The 20,471-nt window shown below is 42.9% G+C and overlaps 1 protein-coding gene across 9 annotated transcripts in view; it reads right to left on the bottom strand.

Moving 5' to 3' along the window:
* The window catches only part of App (amyloid beta precursor protein), a 218,774-nt gene that overhangs the window by 85,638 nt on the left and 112,665 nt on the right, over nt 1-20,471 (bottom strand). For 7 of the 9 annotated variants that reach the window (XM_032900488.1, XM_032900490.1, XM_032900487.1 and 4 more), the window contains exons 6-7: nt 18,113-18,315; nt 2,613-2,780 (exon numbers count right to left, since the gene is read on the bottom strand). In XM_032900488.1, coding sequence (XP_032756379.1) covers nt 2,613-2,780; nt 18,113-18,315 — 371 coding nt within the window. The remainder of the gene's footprint in view (nt 1-2,612; nt 2,781-18,112; nt 18,316-20,471) is intronic. The other 2 variants (XM_032900492.1, XM_032900491.1) reach the window with 1 other exon arrangement.

The raw sequence follows: 20,471 nt of genomic DNA, 5'->3' as shown, positions 1-20,471 counted from the left end.
TGGAGACCAGATAAATCTTTTCCGATCCTTGCTCGCCATATTGTTTGAGACAGTTTCTCAATGAACTTGTAGCTCGCTGATTGGCTAGACTGGCTGTACAGCAAGCCCCAGGGATCCTCCTGTCTCTGCCTCCCAAGTGCTAGGAATTCCATGCCCAGCAGGTGCTGGAGACCTGAATGCAGGTTCTCTTGCCTTCATCACAGAAGCATTTCTCCTACCCTCCCATCCCCTGCCATATTCCCCAAAAGGTTCTGAGACTCAAACCAGAGTCTGGTTCCCAGCTGTGTCTTTGCCTCCTTGAAACACTGTAACCCAAGTCTGTAAGCTCTAAATCAGAACTACTGACCTTCTCTAATAAAACCCTGCTGGCAGCATTAACTTTTGACAAATCAGTCTACTACGTGTAAGAAGCCCCAATCCCTGGTGAAGGTATATGTTTTACTCCCTGCCCAGAGTAACCAAATGGAAAGGTCTCAGGATGTGTGTGTGTGTGTGTGTGTGTGTGTGTGTGTGTGTGTGTGTGTGTGTTAATCTCTGCTAATAATATAAAGCAAACTTCCTCATTGCTACACTATGATATTCCAGAAACTAAACCTACCTTAGGGAAAGGGGAAAACTTGAGAACTTTGCCAGGAAATCCTCACCTGGCAGCTAAACCCTTCAGAGCCACTGCAACAAAGGTCCTTTGTTCCAAAGGCTCCAGGCCCCAGAATCCTCCATTGTGTTCCATGTTACCTAACCCAATTAACCTCTAGGTGAAAATGAGCTTGGGTATCTTCAGACAGGAGCTACAATCATCTGATTGAAGTCAGGGTCTCTACACTGTTTCCTCAGAGTATGGAAGTGGAGTCATCGCCTCCAGAGGCCAACAAGAACTTTCTAGGTCCCAAACAGATACTGGCTACCTCTCAGTGGGAGGCCTTAATGGAGCAAAGCGAACCCTCTGTTGTTTTGTTTGACTCTATGATTTGGTTGGAAAATTGCCAGAATCTCCCCAGGTATCCCGGGGCAGGGATTGTCTCTCGGCAAATCCAGGAGTTAAAATGTAAGATTCTCTCAAGACAGAAACGCACAATGACTTAAGATCCTTGAATAGTTCCTACTTCTAACTTGTGGTGAAGAATGAACGAACACATCGGAGGACTTAGCTGCTAACAAAAGCAGATATTCCATGTATCTGGGACATGACTTCTTGAGGTACACTTGACTCTCTGGGGGATGCTTCATCTCACACTGAAGCCATCGGGAATTCATATCATCTCCCACAGTAAGACAGTTCGGTATTTCCAGAGAGACACTGCACGTTATTTCCCTCAGCCTCTTGCCACCGAAAGTTGTTAGCACTCTTCTTTTCTTTGTGTGTACGATGATGGTGCATGCCAAGGAGCCCATGTGACAGTCATGGTTCACATGCTTTCTACCTTGTTTGAGATAGCCTATTTCACTGTGTAGCCCAGGCTAGCTGGTGCTGACTTCAGGTGCTTCTCTTGCCACTGCCTCCCATCTCCCTTTTTGTGTGCTAGCATTATGGAGGCACAGACTATGCATTTGGTTTAGGTGCATTCTGGGGATTTGAACTCAGGTCCTCACATTTGGATGACAAGAGCTCTTATTAAATGGTCCAGATCCCTAATTTTTGTCTACCTAATTGCATGAGGGAAAAAAAACAAAAGCCTGACAAGAATAGGTGGTCTAGGTTCATTCAGGGAACAACATGGGCACCTGTTGTGGTTTGAATGAAAATGGCCCACATAGGCCCCTACAGAATGGTACTATTAGGAAATGTGACCTTGTTGGAATAGGTTGGTGGGACTTTGTCACTGAGGGTGGGCTTTGAGGTTTCAGATGCTCAAGCCAGGCCCAGTGCCTCTCTTCTTGCTGCCTGTGGATCCAGGTAAAGAACTCTCAGCTACCTGTCCAGGACCATGTCTGACCATGTGTTCCTCCATGCTTTCCACCACGATGATAATGGGCTAAACCTCTGAACTATAGAACCCATCCCAATTAAATGTTGTCCTTTTTTAAAGTTGCTGTGGCTATGGTGTCTCTTTGCAGCAATAAATTTAAGACAGCCTCTGAGGCTGCATGAGCTCAATTCAATTAAATTTCATTAACAAAATAAATGAAAAAAAAGATGATGAAATAACAAAAGAATTCTCTATAGCAATCTATTCAAGAAAACTGAAGCTTCATAAGCCAGCTGCCAGAGAGAAACCATTGCACATGTGCACATGCAGAAACACGAATACATATATATGTCCATAGACAGACACAGACGTCTATGCATTTGCAGGAAGGACTGCAGAAGACAAAGACCACTCTAGCCCCTTTGTAGAGAGAAGCAGTCAGAAGTTCCTGAGGTTTGCAAGAAGAAATCTACCATGACTAAAACAGAATACATCCGAGGCCATGCTTTATTAGAGCTAGAAGGAGAGATGTGCTCATGACTGCAGAGGAGGCTTCTGGTAATTAGAGAAACTGACAGGAATGTGGTTAGTGGTAGCAACAGGCCCATTCCCAAGAACAAGGGAAAGAACTTGATTGGTTACAAAGAGCAGAGCCAGTGGCGAGAAAGACAAGAGGTGGCCGGGCTGGAGGAAGGGTCCACTTACACACGCTGCCACACACCGCCATGCAGTACTCTTCAGTGTCAAAGTTGTTCCTGTTGCCGCCACATCCGCCGTAAAAGAATGGCGCGCACTTTCCTTCAGTGACATCAAAGTACCAGCGGGAGATCATTGCACGGCATGGCCCGGTCTCGGCTTGTTCAGAGCACACCTCTAATCAGAGGAGACGTGGGGAACCACATTTAGAAAAGACACCTTCTGGCTGTTGACGTACACACTTACTCATCTTAAGCCCTGATCTTCCCAGTGGTGACCTGGGCAGCACCTACTAAGTCTTCCCTGAGGAACTGAATGACCCACTCAGAGTCAACTCTTCCACAAAACAATACATTCTTGGTTTGCTTCCTATGTAGAATGCAGTAGCAGCTACAGGATTTGGGCTAGACATAAAGAGATCCTTTTCTCGATTTAAGGGTAGAAAGTATCTGCACTTCAAATTTTTCTCTAAAAAAAAAAAGCATCTCCTAAAACAACCTTGAGTCAACTTTGATGTAAAAGGATTGCTCAGGACGCGGACATCAGCGTGTGAGCTCTCTTCAACTTCCGACTGTTTTTCTTAGTAAATGATCGCCTAGATGCATGTATAATTAATCACATTTATTTTTAATGTTTCCAACCTTTCCACTGAGTAAACCTGACAACGTATATAACATCTGTGAGAGTGACTGACAGCCAACCATGGTACCTCTAAGACATTTTTTTTATTCATGTATTTTTATCTGACCCTGAGCCCAGAATGTTCCGAACAGTAACATATATAGCTAACAACACATTCAAATTTATTAATATATACCACACATTATTTTACATTAAGACACACCTTACCTGTCAGTCTATTTCACCCCTGTCCCCAAAATCAGTTCCACAATCCCCACTGGTTTAGCATACAGCAGTTCACTCAGTTGCCTTTTAAACGTTCCTCACTCTTTCTTACAAGTCAGGGCTTCTACAGATGTTCTGAGTGTCTGCTTTTGCTGTGTGTAGAACAATAGCTCTCTCTCTCTTTGGGGGTTTGCTCCCCACCCTTGACGGCTGACTCCTCACATACACACTCTTGTTTAGAGGGGTTTTACTGACTTATCCAAAGGGAAAATACCTTTCTAAAAGATAAAAGCTGTGTAAGACCAAGAGTCTCTAGGTTAAAGGAGTAAACATGAGACAGGAAGGTAGACTGCTTATTCCTATAAAGGATTGTTAATCTCTGGCTCCCAGCAAACCCCAAAATTATCTCTTATGCTCTCCTGGAACATTCCAAGATTGTATAACTTCTTTTAAAGAAGAACAGACAGAAAAATAAATCTTCTACGGCAGCCAAAGGGAATCTTGTTTTTCGTTTCTCTGAAGAAAATTCCCGAGAGCCTCAGGGAGGGGGGCTCCCTTAGGAGCCGGCTCCCACCTCATGGAGTGGTACCTGTTGCGGTAAGAATTAAAGAGGATCCTTTGCTATCTGTTCCCACAAGCCACTCACTCCCGGCTGTCTCCCTTTTAGCCATCCTCTTGGCGAGGTCCCCTAGGCGGTGGTTACCACGCCTGACACATGCACACATATCCTGTTCTGTGGACCCTGCATGTTCTCACTCCACACAGGCAATAGGACCAGATCTCTCTCTCTCTCTCTCTCTCTCTCTCTCTCTCTCTCTCTCTCTCTCTCTCTCTCTCTCTCTTTCTCCCCCTCCCTCCCTCTCTCTCTCTCTTTCTTTCTTCCTTCCTTTCTTTCTTTCTTTCTTTCTTTCTTTCTTTCTTTCTTTCTTTCTTTCTTTCTTTCTTATTTTTTATAACTTACTAATTAGATTTTTTGTTAAATTCTCAATCTTCAATTCATCCACACAGTAAATTCACTGCCAACTGATAAAGATATAAACCTCTAACCTAGACAAGATAAAATCGATCTAGTTCACCTAAATGTGAACCACCCTCTTCCATAGAGTCCATCTTTCTCTCTCCTTCCTCCTCTCTCCCACCTTACAAAACTTTGTACACGCCCCACTCTCTATGGTCCATGTATCGCCTTGACATCAACCTACAGGTACCTCTTGCTTTTAAGTTCCCACTGTACTATACTTACCATTACCACCATTCCGTGTCCTGATCAATTTTTTTTTGTTTGTTTTAGACCATCCTGGGCATTGTGTCCCAAAAGACGCTCCGCCCCCATCACAGCTCCCTGTGTCAATCAACACACTGCCCTCATCAACTGAAGACAAAGATTTGCAAAAAAGCGGGCAAGTTTCTAACCCCGGGGAGCCTCATACAGGACTCTACAGGAATCCACTCCATGTGACAAGCATCTAAACCAATTCTGAGTTTCCCAGTTTTCACGGGGAAGCACGTGATTCCAGGAGCACACCCCCCCTCCAGCCCTATTGTGGGCCTCCTCCTCTTCCTTTTGAGGCTAGGATTATACAAGGTCAGCACCCTCGTTTGTTTCTAATGTGATATTACTTCCTAGTAATCTCTTCTACTGCTGTATTAATGCCAATATTGGACAGTGGTGTCCTGCACTGGATCTCTAGTGTGGCCACAAGAGGAACACAAGTTTTGGATCCGCTGGCATGGCCCTCAGTCAGCAGAGCCTGTCAGCAGAATCCATCCGTGTTGGCTCTGGTAAAGGGGCGTGTCCTCAGAGTCTCTCGCACTTACTGAATAACGGTGCCAGAGCTGTTGGCCCAGGTTAGGTGATGGACTAAAGCAATGGTAAAGGAATAGTGTGTGGGGGAGGGGATGGGGCAAGTCTGTGTGAGCCTGGAAGAACTGGACACAAGTGCACCCCTCCCTTCGGCATCTAGCAGACAGCCACTGGATGGAGCGGCTTCCAGTATTAGAGTTTAATGGATCAAATTAGGAGATGCAGATTCTCAGAATGTGGAGAGAGAATTCTCAAAGCATGGTTTTTCCTCCACGTTCTGTGAAACATGCTACATTAAACATAGTGTATAGATGGATCCATAATACAACTGTACCTCTTTTAAAATCCCCTGGTTTATAATTTTATCCCCTAATTGTACAGTACAAATACAGTTTGCTTTAGAAATAAATCACCACCTATCTAACTTAACAGTGAAACAGAATTTTTTTTACAACTGGCAAAGACATTCGAATCAGTTGCGCTGCCGTGTGTCCACCATCTTCAAATCAATTGTGATCTATATTCAACCATAGAAATGGAAAACTTTGACGTCAGTGTCCTTTAAAGCAACCACGATCCAGATGTGGTGCTGGGAAACAGTGACTGACGGGGAGATATTGACAGGCTCAAGGCCAGTCTAGTCTAGACAGCGATTCCTAAACCACCAGCAACAACAAGAAACGAACAAGCAAACATACAAACAAATTATAATACTAATAAAATAAGCATGAAAAGCTCTTTATTTTGAAAAAAATTCCCCATTACGTTATCGCTACAAATTTAACAATTGCAATATAGCCACATTCCCAGAGCCTACAAAAATTGTATTCTGTAGGTAAATATTTGTTTGGTTCTTATAGATGAAATAAATTTTAGATCAACACATTAGAAGGGTGGTTCTTTTTAAAGAAAGTATTTTCTCCAATGCTAAAATCACATACCTCTAGGAGAAAATCGCATTCATCATGCCTTGTGAATGCTAACAAGTAGTCATAAAAACGATAAGAAAATTAGACTAGCAGGAAATAAATGATCAAATATTTATTATCTAGTAATCATGTTGTACTCAATATAATCATGCAAATTAGGCCAGTAAGCTGGAGTTGAGATCTCGTGTGCTAAATACAGGTTGGAATATCAACAAATCACACACGCGCTGTGCACCTTATTGAAGCCACAGACTCGGAAGGATGATGTGTGTGGAGTTTTTATTGAAGTCTCCAGCACAATGGTTCTCAACGTTCCTAATGCTGCATTTCCAATGGAAGGCTACTACTAGAACTATACCATTAAATTTACAACCACTAAAATCTTCATTGCTACTTTATAACTGTCATTTTGCTACTGTTATGAATCATACTGCAAATATCTGTGTTTCCCAATCATCTTACGTGACCCCTGTCGAACGGTCATTTGACCCCCCCAATGGGGTCACAACCCACAGCTTGAGAACCACTGCAGCAGGTATCCTCAGTTGTCTGGGCTTTGTACTGAAATGTGCAGTTCTCTGTCATTCTAATTAGACTTGACCTGATTTTCACACCTCCCCTATGCAGAAAGGTTTCTTATAAAATGGCACCTGAAGGAGCTGGGTCTATAAAATGAGTTTTAAACCTGTCAGGGCTCCTGACACGGTGCTGTAAGGAAGCACAGAGACCGTCCCACTTTGATGTTTCCGAAACCTTGATTTCTAGTTTGCTCTGGTTAATTTGACAAGCATCAGGGTATCAACAAACTTAAAGCAGAACAGGGTAAGAATGAGGTGTACCTTGTGTCTCGGGGGAAGTATTTTCTATTTTAATAGAATGTGATGCAAGGATTTGCTAAAAAAAATTGTTTGTCTGGAAAAAATAAATACATTGTAGAATTGGCTATTTCCTAGGTATAAACACTTACAACACTGGTATTTCAAGCCGTAGTGGTTATGACTCCTCAAATTCCTCACTGTGGCAATAATTGGTTTTCACAGCCTGGTAAGGCTCCATCTGTGCCACACTAGGAAAAGACAGGCACACGTGGAAAGCTACTGGAGAAGTAAAGTTTTCCCTTTAGGTGTCTTATTTCCTGTCTCCATGCCCAAACCCCTAAAACACAGAAGGCAGAAAATGGTGCTAAAGTTTCTTCACAGTATGGCCCATGACCAGCAGGGTCCGTCTCTCAATCTGTAGGCTCAGTGAAAGAAGGCCACAGGTGCCTCCCGAGGGAAAGGAAAGTTTGGTAAGCTCCGCAGAACTCTGAGGTGAGGGAGGGAGGGTGTGGTTTGCTTGCCTGTGTTTTGAGAAGCAAGGTCACAGGACACAGCTCATGTTGACAGGAAACCCCCACAATCCTCCCGTCTCAGGCTCCCAAATGCTAAGACTGCAGGTGTGCACCACCACGCCCAGATAACTTATGAAATGCAGTTGAAATGTGTTATGCTAAAAATATAAAAACATGGTCACCCCTTAGGACAAGAGGGGAGGAACTGGTAAAAACTGGAAAGTGTTTGGTGTATGTGGGGAATGAGAGATGAAACGTATATTACAGGAGTCTTAGAATAAAGTACAGAAAGGTAACAGATGAACTATTTTTTTAACAGATTTCAATACATATTTATCCCACTCTATTCAATCAGCTGTCTTTAAACATCATCAAAACACTTTCAACACTTCTGCCTTAATCCATACTGAGATAATAATTCTCTTATACTTAAACCTATAAAAACGTCACTTCTCAGAAATATGAACTCTAGTGGCCCTCTTTGCCTTACACACCACAGCTTCTATTTTTATTTTGAAAACAATGCTGGAAAAACCAATAAAACAACTCAAGGAATAACTAAACTAAGAATGCAGCTTTTCACAGCACTTTTCTGGAAAGACATGAGAGATGGCTTCAACCCTTTGAGAACAAAGGAACACTTCCCGTGAGTTGGGGTTTGGAACCATGACTCTGTATGAGGAAGACAGGACATGTTCACCTTTCCACAGTGGCTGGCTTCCTGCCACTCCAACAGAGAAGAATTCACAGATCTGAACTATGAACAGCATCATTCCTAGTTAAAGTCTGTCCTATAACCAAGGTTTGCTTTTAATGGCAGTGTATTAAGGAGAGTGGATTTCTTTGGAAGAGGAAACACTGGATTTGAGAAGGGTTTCACTGCATACATAGTATCGAGTATTATACCAGCCATGGTGCAGGCTGCTAATCCTAGCACATGGAACTGAGACACACAGAGAGCAAGTTAAAAGTCATACAACAAGACTCCTGTATTTCAGCATACACAAAACCACACAAAACACACACACACACACACACACACATACACACACACACACACACACTCCACACAATTTCCCATCCCTAAGCACGTCACTAGACTGTCTTATTCACCTTAGCTAATTATTTGTTACCTTACTTATTTATAATAGTGACCTTGTCATATTTGTTGATATTTCTTGCTTATTCTTGTCCTATGAAGCATGTTTACTGGCAACCTACCATGTGCAAAACACTGAGCTAGGAGGTTTAGCTGATGTTCTGAGAAGGCAGTGGAGGCGTATTTCAGTGATCCCATATTCAAACTTAAAAATTAACTGTTTACTCTGTGTGTGTGCTTTTGTCACAGTGCTGAGGACAGCCTGTGGGAATAGTTGTCTCTTCCACCATGCGTGTTCTGGAAGGTGAATTCTGTTAGGTTTGGAGGGAAGTGCCTTTAACACTGAATCACCTCGCTGGCCCTATCTTCACATATTTATTTAAAGCCGAACAGCATAGTTCTCAACACCCTTGCTGAGTGGGTTACAACCAGAGTAGACTCCCATCCTCCGCCAGGGTATACTGTTGGTTCTTACATTGGGTGGGTAGAGTTCTAGGCATCCCTTGGGAAAACCACTGGTGTTGCTAGATGGCCTATGATGCCCTGAACAGTCCTCCAGGCAAAGAATCACCAGGGAGCCAAGCATCAAGAGCTCTGAAGTTGAGAAGCCCAAGCACACAACAGGAGATTTTCGTGACAGGCAGTAATTCCGCCCATCAAGGCAATTGAGTAACAGTTACCAGCATCTCTGAAATCCTGGGTAACAAAGGGCAGCAAATTTCCAGAAAGCAAGGAAACATGGGAAATGGCCAATAAGACCTTCCTTTGTTATATCATGAAACATCAAGAACTCAGAGTACGGGGCTGCAGAGACGGCTCAGCAGTGAAAAACACTTGCTGATCTTGCAGAGGACCAAGGTTTGATCCCAAACACCCACATGACTGCTCACAACTGTCTGCAACTCCAGTTTCTTCCTCTTTGGCCCTCTACACACATGGTATATAGATATGTATGCAAATAAAATACACACACATAACACACACTCTACACGCATGGAATATAGGTATACATACAAGTGAAATACACACACACAAACAAACTTTTAAAAAAGAACTCAAAATGCTCTATTTTCCATTCTATCTCAACAATTACATTCAACAAGATTCAAATAGAAGAAAAGCATCCCATAATCCTATGTGACAAGGATGTTACGTTTTACCGTTATGAGATAAACACATTATACCTTTAATATATCTTCTGTCCTAAACTCATTAACTCATTCATTCACTTCACATCATAAGTCTGAATTTTCTAACATGTGGGCTGAAAGCCTTGAAACCCAGGGAACTTATTAACACTTGAACTTGAGACTTACTCACTCTCATCTCTTCTGGAATTCTCACTGTTCTCCTAATAGAATCACGTAAGGACAGACACGCTATTCAGGCAAGAGTGCCCGGAAGCCACAGATGGATCTTCAGAAGGGCGGAGACCAACAGAAGCAGGTATCTTGGCTGCAATGCACCCCACCCTGTAACTTTCTGGACACTTACATTAAGGGAACTAAAGATTTCCATGAAGAACCACAGCTTTGTTACATTAGCCAATACTTTGTTGGACTTATGGATTAATTGAAAAGGAGAAAATGTATACATACACAATTACGTTATCTGCTCTCTAATTTGTTGCATTACATTTTAAGGAATTGATTTTTTTGTTTTTAACATTATAAACTATTAAGTAGACACACAATTGTGCTTAAGGCACAAAATTTTCTTATGGCAAACATGTCTGTGAATTTACTAAATCACTGAATTATGAATTTTGTGGATAGGGACGTATGTCGATACAGTTCTTTCCAAAACTAAGAAAACCACATATCTGGTACTATCTCTCCGTCTCTGTAAACCTCATCCTCCAGTCTTATATCTTAAGCACACTAATTGCTACAGCAGGCTTCCCAGATTAGTACGGTTAAGCGACATGCATCACTCGGCCCAAGCAAAGCATGTATGGAATGCCTTAGAATCAATGACTGCTATGCCACAGGGCACAAAATAACAGGCTGCCACCTGTCACCTACACGGTCAGTGCTGACACCGGTTCTCCTGTCGCTAAAAGGGGTGCTGCACCTTGGCCTGCGTGTGTGAGTGCCTTCTCTGCTTTAGTTAGAGCAGAGCTAAAAGCCTAAGGCTTGCTCTCCAAGGTGGTACCCCTGTCCTTTTACCTATCCCCAAACACACCTTTGAGCTTTGAGCGCCTTTTCACGCTCACAGCAAGCCAAGTTTGCTATTTCTCTGGAGTCTGAAAAAGGTGAGCGTGACAGACAAAGCAAGAGTTCCACCAGTGAGTCCCCGGATGCCTGTGCCACGCCTTTACTAAGCCTTGCCAATGGAGACAGGGAAGAGAGCTTTGTCTATTTTATACCCTACAGAGCAACATGGCCTTGATTTATGAATAAATCTTGTTGGATGCATTATTTCTGATGCTTTATCAGTGGGTCAAAACTCCCATGCATTTTTTTCCCCTCCACAAGGTACCAATGTCCTTTTCCACACAGGGTGAAAAGAGACTATGCAGGTCCGGATGGGCAGACCTGAGCTACCAATGTTCATATCTCTGTGTCCAGAGTGAGAAATGCTGCACCCTGTGTGTAAATGTGCCTCATCATTATTGTGGCTGTCTTCGTGTCAGTTCATGGTGTCTCTCAGTGCTTCACAAGGTCAGTCAGCTAACATAAGAACAGCCATTGTTCAGACAGTAGGTTTTAGTTTCCCCAACACAAGTGTTTAAAAACTCGCACATATCAATGTCTCTCTCTGTCTCCTTACTGATGAATTTCCTTCCACAAGGCCTAAAATGGTCGGAAGGAGGAATAAAAAGTCTTATCTTGAAATGTGACATACAGTACCGTTTCGTTCATTTTTCTGCTAGATATAAGATCTAATTGCAAATATCTTGGTGTGCGGACTATATCCACACACAAAACTATTTTAAGCAGGAAACCGAGTTCATGCTGTAGTTTAATGGTAACAAAATGCTGTCTCTAAACACCGGCTCTGTTGCACCAACAGTTCATAGATGTAGCACATTGTAATTAAAATGTCAGTCTGATGGTTCACCTTTAACACTTCCAGCTGGTAGTAAACATTAGTTGTCTGATGTTCACAATCTGTGAGGGCACTGGAATGATGACTACAACCACGGTGGCCACAGACTCAAGGCTGAGGACTTCCTGTCTACCAGAAACTGGGCTCTGTGGTTCCCAAGGACTACTGGAAGCCATTCACTTCTCACAGAGTAGCTAGATATTAGACAGGCATCATCACCCCCAATTTACAGAGACACACAGGGATGCAAGACTCCTTGCATTCTTGCATCATGCAGGATTTGCAGTTCACAGGCTGCAGGGCTAAGTAGGACTCAAATCTGAGCAACCTGTGCTTGATCAACGAAGTCTTAGTCTTCCTTTAGTACTATGTTAAGTGCCTAGGGTAGGTCACGCAAAGTCATTTTTAGAACATGCAAGGTAACGTCAGTACTTATGTTAGACAAATTAAAAGCAGGTGACTCAACTGGCCCAAGGCTGTAAACTGATAAGTGTCTCCTGTAAATAATACAGCTGGAGCTGGGGGCCGAGGGAGGGCTTTGTCCACCAACTCTTTTCTGCACAAACATGGCAGCCTGAGTTCAATACTCACATTCGGAAAAAGCCAAGCAAGGTGGGACTGTTCATCATTCCCAACATATCCTGGACTTGTTGGCCCTGTAGCCTCGTCTATTGAATGAGTTCTTGACCAGTAAAAGGCCCTGCCTCCCATCACTGCCCAGAGACTAGAGAAAAAGAAAAGGTGGGATGACCTGAGGAACAACAACACTTGAAGTTGTTCTGTGATTTCTATCCACCTATGTGCATGAATGAATGAAGTTGTCCTATATTTCTATCCACATATACACATGGATGAATGAGGTTCTATGATTTCTATCCATATACACATGGATGAATGAGGTTATTCTATGATTTCTATCCATACATCCACACGGATGAATGAGGTTGTCCTATGATTTCTATACACATATCCACATGGATGAATGAGGTTGTTCTATGATTTCTGTACACATATCCACATGTATACATATGTACTTTCATATACATGTGTATACAGATGCATGCACACACACATACACACTGAAACCAACTTGATTTTAGTAAGTAGAATTCTTTTTATGAACAATATCTGAGGCTAAGAAACAGTACATGCCTTGGCCTTTTCTGGCAATATAATCTCCTTTATAATCATCCCGCTCTGCTTTTATAGCATGAACATAGCCAGAGACAATCTGTAAACAAATGGGGTTGAGTGTCTCCCAGGAAAACATCTGGCTTAAAAAATACGTAACTTGTTCTTTGTGGCCCCTGGAATATAGTATTCTGACCCCTAATCATGACCTGACACCTGGTCATTACTATTATTTAATTTAAAAATAGAAAATACCGGAAACACTCAGTGCAGAAATAAAAGATGCGCCCATGTCCGTAGCAAAAGAACAAGCACCTACAAGGGGTGCACGTTAAGAGGAAGGATATGTATTCAGAAAGAAAAGTAAAAATATCACTTGGGCATTAATGAAACTGAAATAGCCTAGCTCGTGTGGGTCCAAATGCAGGCTTCCTCTATCACTGCTTGTATGACTAACGCATTTTTAAACTTTCCCTGAGTCGTAATTGCCCTGACCTGAAATAGGGGCTATAACTTTTCTACTGCACACTCCAGCTATAAGGCTTGACCGGCAGGATCACAGCCTTAAAGAATGAGAGAAATGGTGTGTCAGAACGCTCATATCTACAATAAAGAACTCCAGCGTGGAGCTGGCACCGTCTCCCAGCGGGTGGAAGCACGTCTGTACTAGCCTTGCTGTGCTTGATACAGTGGCAAAGACTTTAGCTGGCAGTAGGGCACAAAGAATATTTGCTGAATAAATAAACATAAGGTAAAATATAGTTTTTCTGGACAGGCGGAATGCGGTAGGTTAAAAAGCCAAGGCTAAGCCAGTTCCTACGACATTCACACTTCAGAAAAAGAAGTCACATCTCGGGTTTATGAGCTGGACACTGAGAACAGGAGTCTAGGAGACTGTGGCTTTTCTTAACTGGTCACACCTTGAGCCATTAGACTGATAACCAACGTCTTCCTAATTGGCAAAGCTTAGAAGCCAAATGGATTTGGCAGTCACGAGCTAACCTCCAAAGAGCTCCCTTCTCTCGGAAATCAGTAATGCGGAACAGACAATTGAGGTTAGCAATTTTATGATCAGGTAAAATTAGTGTCCATCTTCTTCCCTCTGTTTATTCCTCCTAAGAGGCCCTGAAAGCCCCTCGTTCTTATGAAGCACACACAGTAAGGACTCGGCTTAGTTGCTGGAGCCTGCAGATGATGAAGTGCACGTCTTTGTATGGATGGTTGTAAATCACATTTGTTTCCTTTCAGAGGCCAAACCAGTAACATTGAAAATAAGACCACAACACTGATCTTTCTTTCCAAGTAGTGTTTGCTTCAAGGTACAGAAGCAGGGTTTGCAGGAAGTTTTACAAAGTGTCCAGTCAGCTCTGCTAGGGCTGTTGTTCCTACTAAAGGGAAAAATTAGCAGTCATTTCCAATACTAGGGACATACAGGGAAGGTTTGACCACCTTAATCTGCCATCTAAAACATCTGCATCATTAAAAGATATCCTATAACCTCTTGGAAAATTTGCCCGAATTTAAACTGTTGGTCCACTCCATAAGCCTTACATAGAATGAATAGGTTCACTTTTAAAACATTTTTTTAACATGTGTGAGAGTGAGTGTGTATGTGTGAGCAAGTGTGTGTGTGTGTATCTATGTGAGTGTGTGTATTGTGAGGCTGTGTGTGTGTGTGTTTGAGTGTGTGTGTGAGACTATGTGTGTGTGTGAGAGAGACTGTGTGTGTGTGTGAGACTGTGTATATGTGAGACTGTGTGAGAGACTGTGTGTACATGTGAGACTGTGTGTGCGTGTGTGTGTGTATGAGTGTGAGTCTGTGTCTGTGTTTGAGAGTATGTGTGTGTGAGTGACTGTGTGTGAGTGTGTGTGAGTAGAGTATATGTGTATGTGTGTGTGAGTGAGTGTGTGTGTGAGTGAGTGTGTGTGAGTGTGTGTGTGAGTGTGTGTGTGAGTGAATGAGTGTGTGTGTGTGGGAGGGGGTACTTGTGGCGGTGTGTTTGTGTGTCAGTGTGTGTGTCTGTTGGTGGGTGTGTGTGTGTGTGTGTGTGTATGACTGAGTGTGTGTGACTGAGTGTGTGTGACTGAGTGTGTGTGAATGTGTGTGTGTATGTGTGAATGTGCATGTGTTTGTGTGTGTGACTGAGTGTGTGTGTAAGTGTGTGGGTGAGTGAGTGTATATATGTGTGAGTGTGTGAGTGAGTGTGTGTGTGTGTGTGCGCGCACGAATGTGCATGTATGCTGTATGTACATGTTTGTATTTTCCAGAGCAGGATGTTCGATGTCCTGCTTTAATGCTGTCTCATTTCCTCTACACAGGGTCTTCCATGGAACGTACAGCAACATCCCCCAGTAATCGCACCCAACAATTGTCCCCAGCAATCATTCTGCTCCACAGCTCTGGGTTGTAGGCTCACACAGTCTTGCTTGGCTTTTCACACGGGTTCTGGGAATTTGAACTAAGTTTTTCCTCCCTTTGCAGCAAGAACTCTATCTATGGTGCCAATCTCTAGCTCCTGCTTATCTTTAAAATTAGTGCTTGTTTTAGATTTTCCTTATAAACATCTAGCCTAGAGATCACTCTTAGTTCACAATTGCTGTTGGCTTTCTCAAGAAAAATCCCATAATGCATGTCTTTATATGTTCTGTCTAAGATCTAAAATTACATCTTACATGTAAAACTGCATACGAGGGGCTGGAGAGATGGCTCAGTGGTTAAGAGCACTGACTGCTCTTCCAGAGGTCCAGAGTTCAATTCTCAGTACCCACATGGTGGCTCACAACCATCTGTAATGAGATCTGGTGTCCTCTTCTGACCGGCAGGCATACATGCAGATAGATTATTGGGTATATAATATATAAATACATCTTTAAAACAAAGCAAAACTGCATACCAAAACTAAGTATCTACAATTACAAAGTTACTCATGAAACTGATAAAAGGAAGGACACATTCAGAAGATAACACAACTGGGAAGTTAAGGAGATCACACATCTTGAGAACATTCCATTTTGGTTAGAACACAAGTCTAAGGTCGCCACTCCTTGTTCCCCTGTGACTTGTCATGGTCAAATCCCCACCATTTCCCATCATTCTCAGCACCTGTACTTGTCAACCTTGGCACATTCCTGTTTCAGTCCCAACCCGGTTTTCTCAGATTACCCCACACAGGGTACCAACGAGTCCTGTCTCCCAAGCTTGCCCCTTGTCTTCCACCAAAGCACAGGGTTTGTCTGCTGTCTCCTACTGAGTGTGATGCGCGTTGGAACAAAATTTACCCGGAGACTCTTCCCCTGCCTTGTTTAAACGCCATCTACGTAAGAACCTTCTTTGGCCCATCTGGAGGCTGGCTCTGAAGCGGTCTCTGTGTTCTTACTGTACGGGGTAGGACGTTTTGCATGTCTTTGACTTTGGTACTGTCCTAGATCTCAGCTCTCATGACCGTCATGAGTCTGTGTGTGCTCCTGACCTGTGCCATTTGCACAGGCAGCCAACAAGTGTCCTCTCCTTCTAACAACCTCATCACTACAGATTATCAGTCACTGTAATGCAACGCCAAGAAAAAAAAAAAAAAACCCAGAGGGGGAAACCCAAAACACCTCTTTTCTTGCTGAGAAAATTGGGGCTAAAAAATTCATTAGGCCAGATCTGCCAGTCTTGGCCTCCGGAGACATGTGAAACTTTCTCTGGAAAAATATACCTTGGACATCTGAGGAAGAACATTTCATTCTGATCAAGACACCTCTATTTGCATGTTCATTTACAAGCTAGAATAAACAAGAAGCCTTAAGTAGGGAATGATAAAATGAAACCATGTACATCTACCTGGAACTGGATGCTCTTTTCCTAAACAATACAGAACACCTCCATTAGCTCTAAGGGGGTCGAGTGGTTTGATTTGTTACCAACAAAAACATCATGTGAAAAACAGAAAAATCCCAAAACACTGATAAGGGACACAAGTCAGTCGTTTAAGCTGCGCAGGGCACCTCAAATAGTATTAAAGATTCAGAGAAGGGCGACTCAGTAGAGGCCAGAATAGCCCAACCACTGCTGGGGCCATGAGTGAGGACCAGCTCTGTGATTGGGCGGGAGGGATCTCATTAGGGTGCTGAAATGGCCTTGGGCTAGATTACCGTGATATTAAAGTCACTGAATTAGATATTGAAAATGAGTTAATATGATAATATATAAAAATCTTACCTCAATAACGTAAAATTCTTAAAAATGCAGCAAAGGGAGAGGGAGCTACTAACAATAATAATTAACAACGTACTTGAGTTGGACAGTGTCCTATATTAAACTCTAATGAGCTGTAATCATTACACTTTAATCAAAAGGGAAAGGAAATCTTACAGCACTGTAGCATTCGTGGATGAAAGCTAATAGCGGTTGCTTAACACTAAAATGAAGTCAACCCATGTTCATTCAATCTAGATCTAGAGGCAGATTTTACTGTGGGGAAAAAAAAACAAAACGCATACCCGTTAAACCCCCAGCCCCCAAACACATGGGTTGGCATAACATTTGGTTATTTAATGTAAAATAAATATTTGCTTTCATCTCCTGGTGATAAAACGTCTTTTAGGTTGATTTGGTTCACAACATTCACAGGAGGAACATGAACTAAGGTATCAGAGTTGTACCTGTTTTTTGAAGAAGGTTTTGCCATACTTCCAATTAAACAATTAACACAAATTGCCCGTGTTGAATTTCACAGCGTGAAATAGAGTGATTCATACCAAACCATATTAAAAATTCAACTCAGAAAAAAATCAAAACCATTAGATTTAGTAAGATTAGTAAAATCTAATAAAAGCTAGTCATACAAACAAATGTTAGTGGAATTGTCTACAAGCCCAGCCCAGTGAATGACCCAAACTGCAGTCCTTCCAATCAAGGAGCTCCCAATCTCGGGGGTCCAAGATGCAATGGGGGATGCTGAACAAGGAACGGCCACCATCAGGGGTGGACTCGGCACTTGTCAAATTTGATGGCTTCTGTTCTAGGTGGAGCCTTATAAATATAGTCTAGGACTCCTTAAACAGCAAATACAAGGCATAGACATGACTGTGCAAACGAGATTTGTTTTTAGTTTACACTGATTGCTGGGCTGCTTGTTAAACCAAACCAAACCAACACCAGCGATAAACTGAGCATCAGAAGCCTTCTGGTTTCAGAGGGGCGGTGGGAGGGAGGTGAGGGCAAGGGGCAGGAGAAGGGAACGGTATAGCTTTGGTTGAAATCACCCCCCGACCCCCGCCATTTTGCTTTCTTTTTTCCCAAGTCATTTAAATAGAAATCCAGCAGTGGTTTACCTCGGACTACCTCCTCCACAGACTCAGTGGTGGTTGTGGTAGTGGTGGCAATGCTGGTTGTTCTCTCTGTGGCTTCTTCGTAGGGCTCCTCAGCCTCCTCCTCCACCTCATCCCCATCCTCCACATCCTCGTCATCCTCAGCTTCTTCTTCTTCAACATCGGCCACTTCCTCCTCTTCGGCTACTTCTACGACTTTGTCTTCACTGGAAGAACAAATAAAAATAGGTGTGAAATGCTCAGCTGGACAAAAGTTTAGGACAGTAGAGAAAAAACATCAAGGGACTTTGGTAATTTGTGAAGGAGTGTGGGGTTGAAGAAAGACACTAGGAAGATTAAAATGTTTCACAAGTGGACATAGCTCTTTTTTTTTTAATGGCTGCAAAAGAAGATACTAGGACTCCGATTACATGATGCTATGGGCAAGGCAAACTTATGTAGACTGTGGAGAGACGATATGGCTGTAAACATCTATGTACTGATGCACACAGGGCAGGTAGCAATCAGCAAGATAAAATTGTTAAAGAACATGCCTAGAACACAATGTAAGAGACTACTACACAATTTAAGAGACTACTAAGGACCTGCGTGGAGAGCATATGGCTACTAAGGCAAGCTTAGTCAAGAGCACTCGAAGGAAGATAGAAGGAGGGAGAGCCTGCCCTGTATTGCCTGGTGGGAAAGGACAGAGAGACACAATGGGCCAGATCACAAAACCAACGCAAGACAAATAGCTGAGACTGAGACTGTCCGGCACAGTCCTGTCAAATAGGAAGCACTACACAAATGAGCGGAAGAGAGGCCATACCCAGGTCAGTGTCCCCAGCAACAAACAGAGCACATTCAGCAACCCTGAAGTCGAGTGCGGCCAGCAAGGAGCTTGTAGTTGGAAAAGGCAAATGGATATCTGGAGGTTATCTTAGCTGTGGCACCATGATGCTTTGTAATGACAGTGTCGGGGAAGGAGAGAGCTCAGCTTTAAAGGCTAGGAGAGTGCGGGTCCTGTGTCATAGGCTCTATCAGATTTCATGTGAGACTGGGGTGGTCCCAGCCATGAATTTGCATGCTTCCATAAAGTAGAGAGACTCTCACAGTCAGTGTCTGACAGCTCAGTAGTGGGATGCTGTCCTGACAATGAAAGGGAAAGGAAATTCGAAGAGATAGGTGGATGTGGCACTAAGGGACTGCTGTGGTTTCCTCCAACGCCAGGGACACCCTGTACAGGTTCTGTAATGAATGATGCATAGCAGGGAGGCCCTTGGGTGCAAGCACAGGACGCAGGACTTTAAAAAACGATGTCTGGCTCATCAAGGGGCTATTTCCTCAACTCTGGGGAAACATGATGAAAGGAAAATGTATTCCGAAACAGTTGGTTAAAATGTACAGAAGAAATTATTAAGCTGAATAATTTAGTTAAGTGTTATTTATTAATGTGTTGATATGGAGGAGACTAAAACTGGTTTTCACATTTCCCTCAAGACCATGAAGAAATAGGTGAGAAAACAAAGATGAGACACTGTCATGGATAATCAGATGGGATAAACCTCCATTTGCCTAGATATAAATAGGGGGAACTAACTGACTTCTTGATTGCCTGAACAAACTTTCTGTGTACACATCTACTACCGAGGCCACATTTCCAAACTAAACCTACAGACTTTATTTGGGGTACATTCTTTTACTTCATTTCAACGTTGTTCTTCTAGTGAATGTAAGAGAGATTGCTTCCTGAGTTGATTGCTTCCGGGATCATTTCCTTGTTCAACCAAATCACAGTCACGCTTCTCTTTGTTTCTTTCTCCACTGTTGGTGGTACTTCAAAAGCAATGGCAGGGAGAACAGTGAGATCCAGGCCAGGATTCTCTTTAAACCATGAAATACCCACGATCTCGCCCCATGGCTGTTGTGACGATGTTCATAACTGGTGTATGGTCCAGGCTTTGGTTAGTCCTGGGCTGTCAGGTACAGTGAAGAAATACACATCTGGATTCCCTAAGGTGCCTATCCATCTTCCGTTACTTAGACTCTGCTTTTAAAGCTCCAAATGGAAGGCTCGGCTATGGGGAAAGCTGTTTAAGAGATCTGCATTCTGGTGTGTGCCCAGCCAGGAAAAAGAAGGAATTACACGCCCATCATACCCTCACTGCCTCTGTTGGCATAATTTACTGTCATAATAACTAAGAACCGAGATGCATAATAGTTCAACTGGCTGGGAAATTAAATTACTTGCCCTAAGAGAACTCAGGTCCACTTCTTATTGCCATGGTTTTGATTTCTGGAATTAAATTTAGATGGCTGTGAATTCAATGATCTGTTTGGACACTATTTAAAGCAGAAGCACGCAACTGTGTTTTAATGTTGC

This window comes from Rattus rattus, chromosome 4, assembly GCF_011064425.1.
Source record: "Rattus rattus isolate New Zealand chromosome 4, Rrattus_CSIRO_v1, whole genome shotgun sequence".
NCBI classification, from domain to species: Eukaryota; Metazoa; Chordata; class Mammalia; order Rodentia; family Muridae; genus Rattus; species Rattus rattus.
Note: the sequence above shows the minus strand (reverse complement) of the source record. Positions and strands in the feature narration are given on the sequence as shown.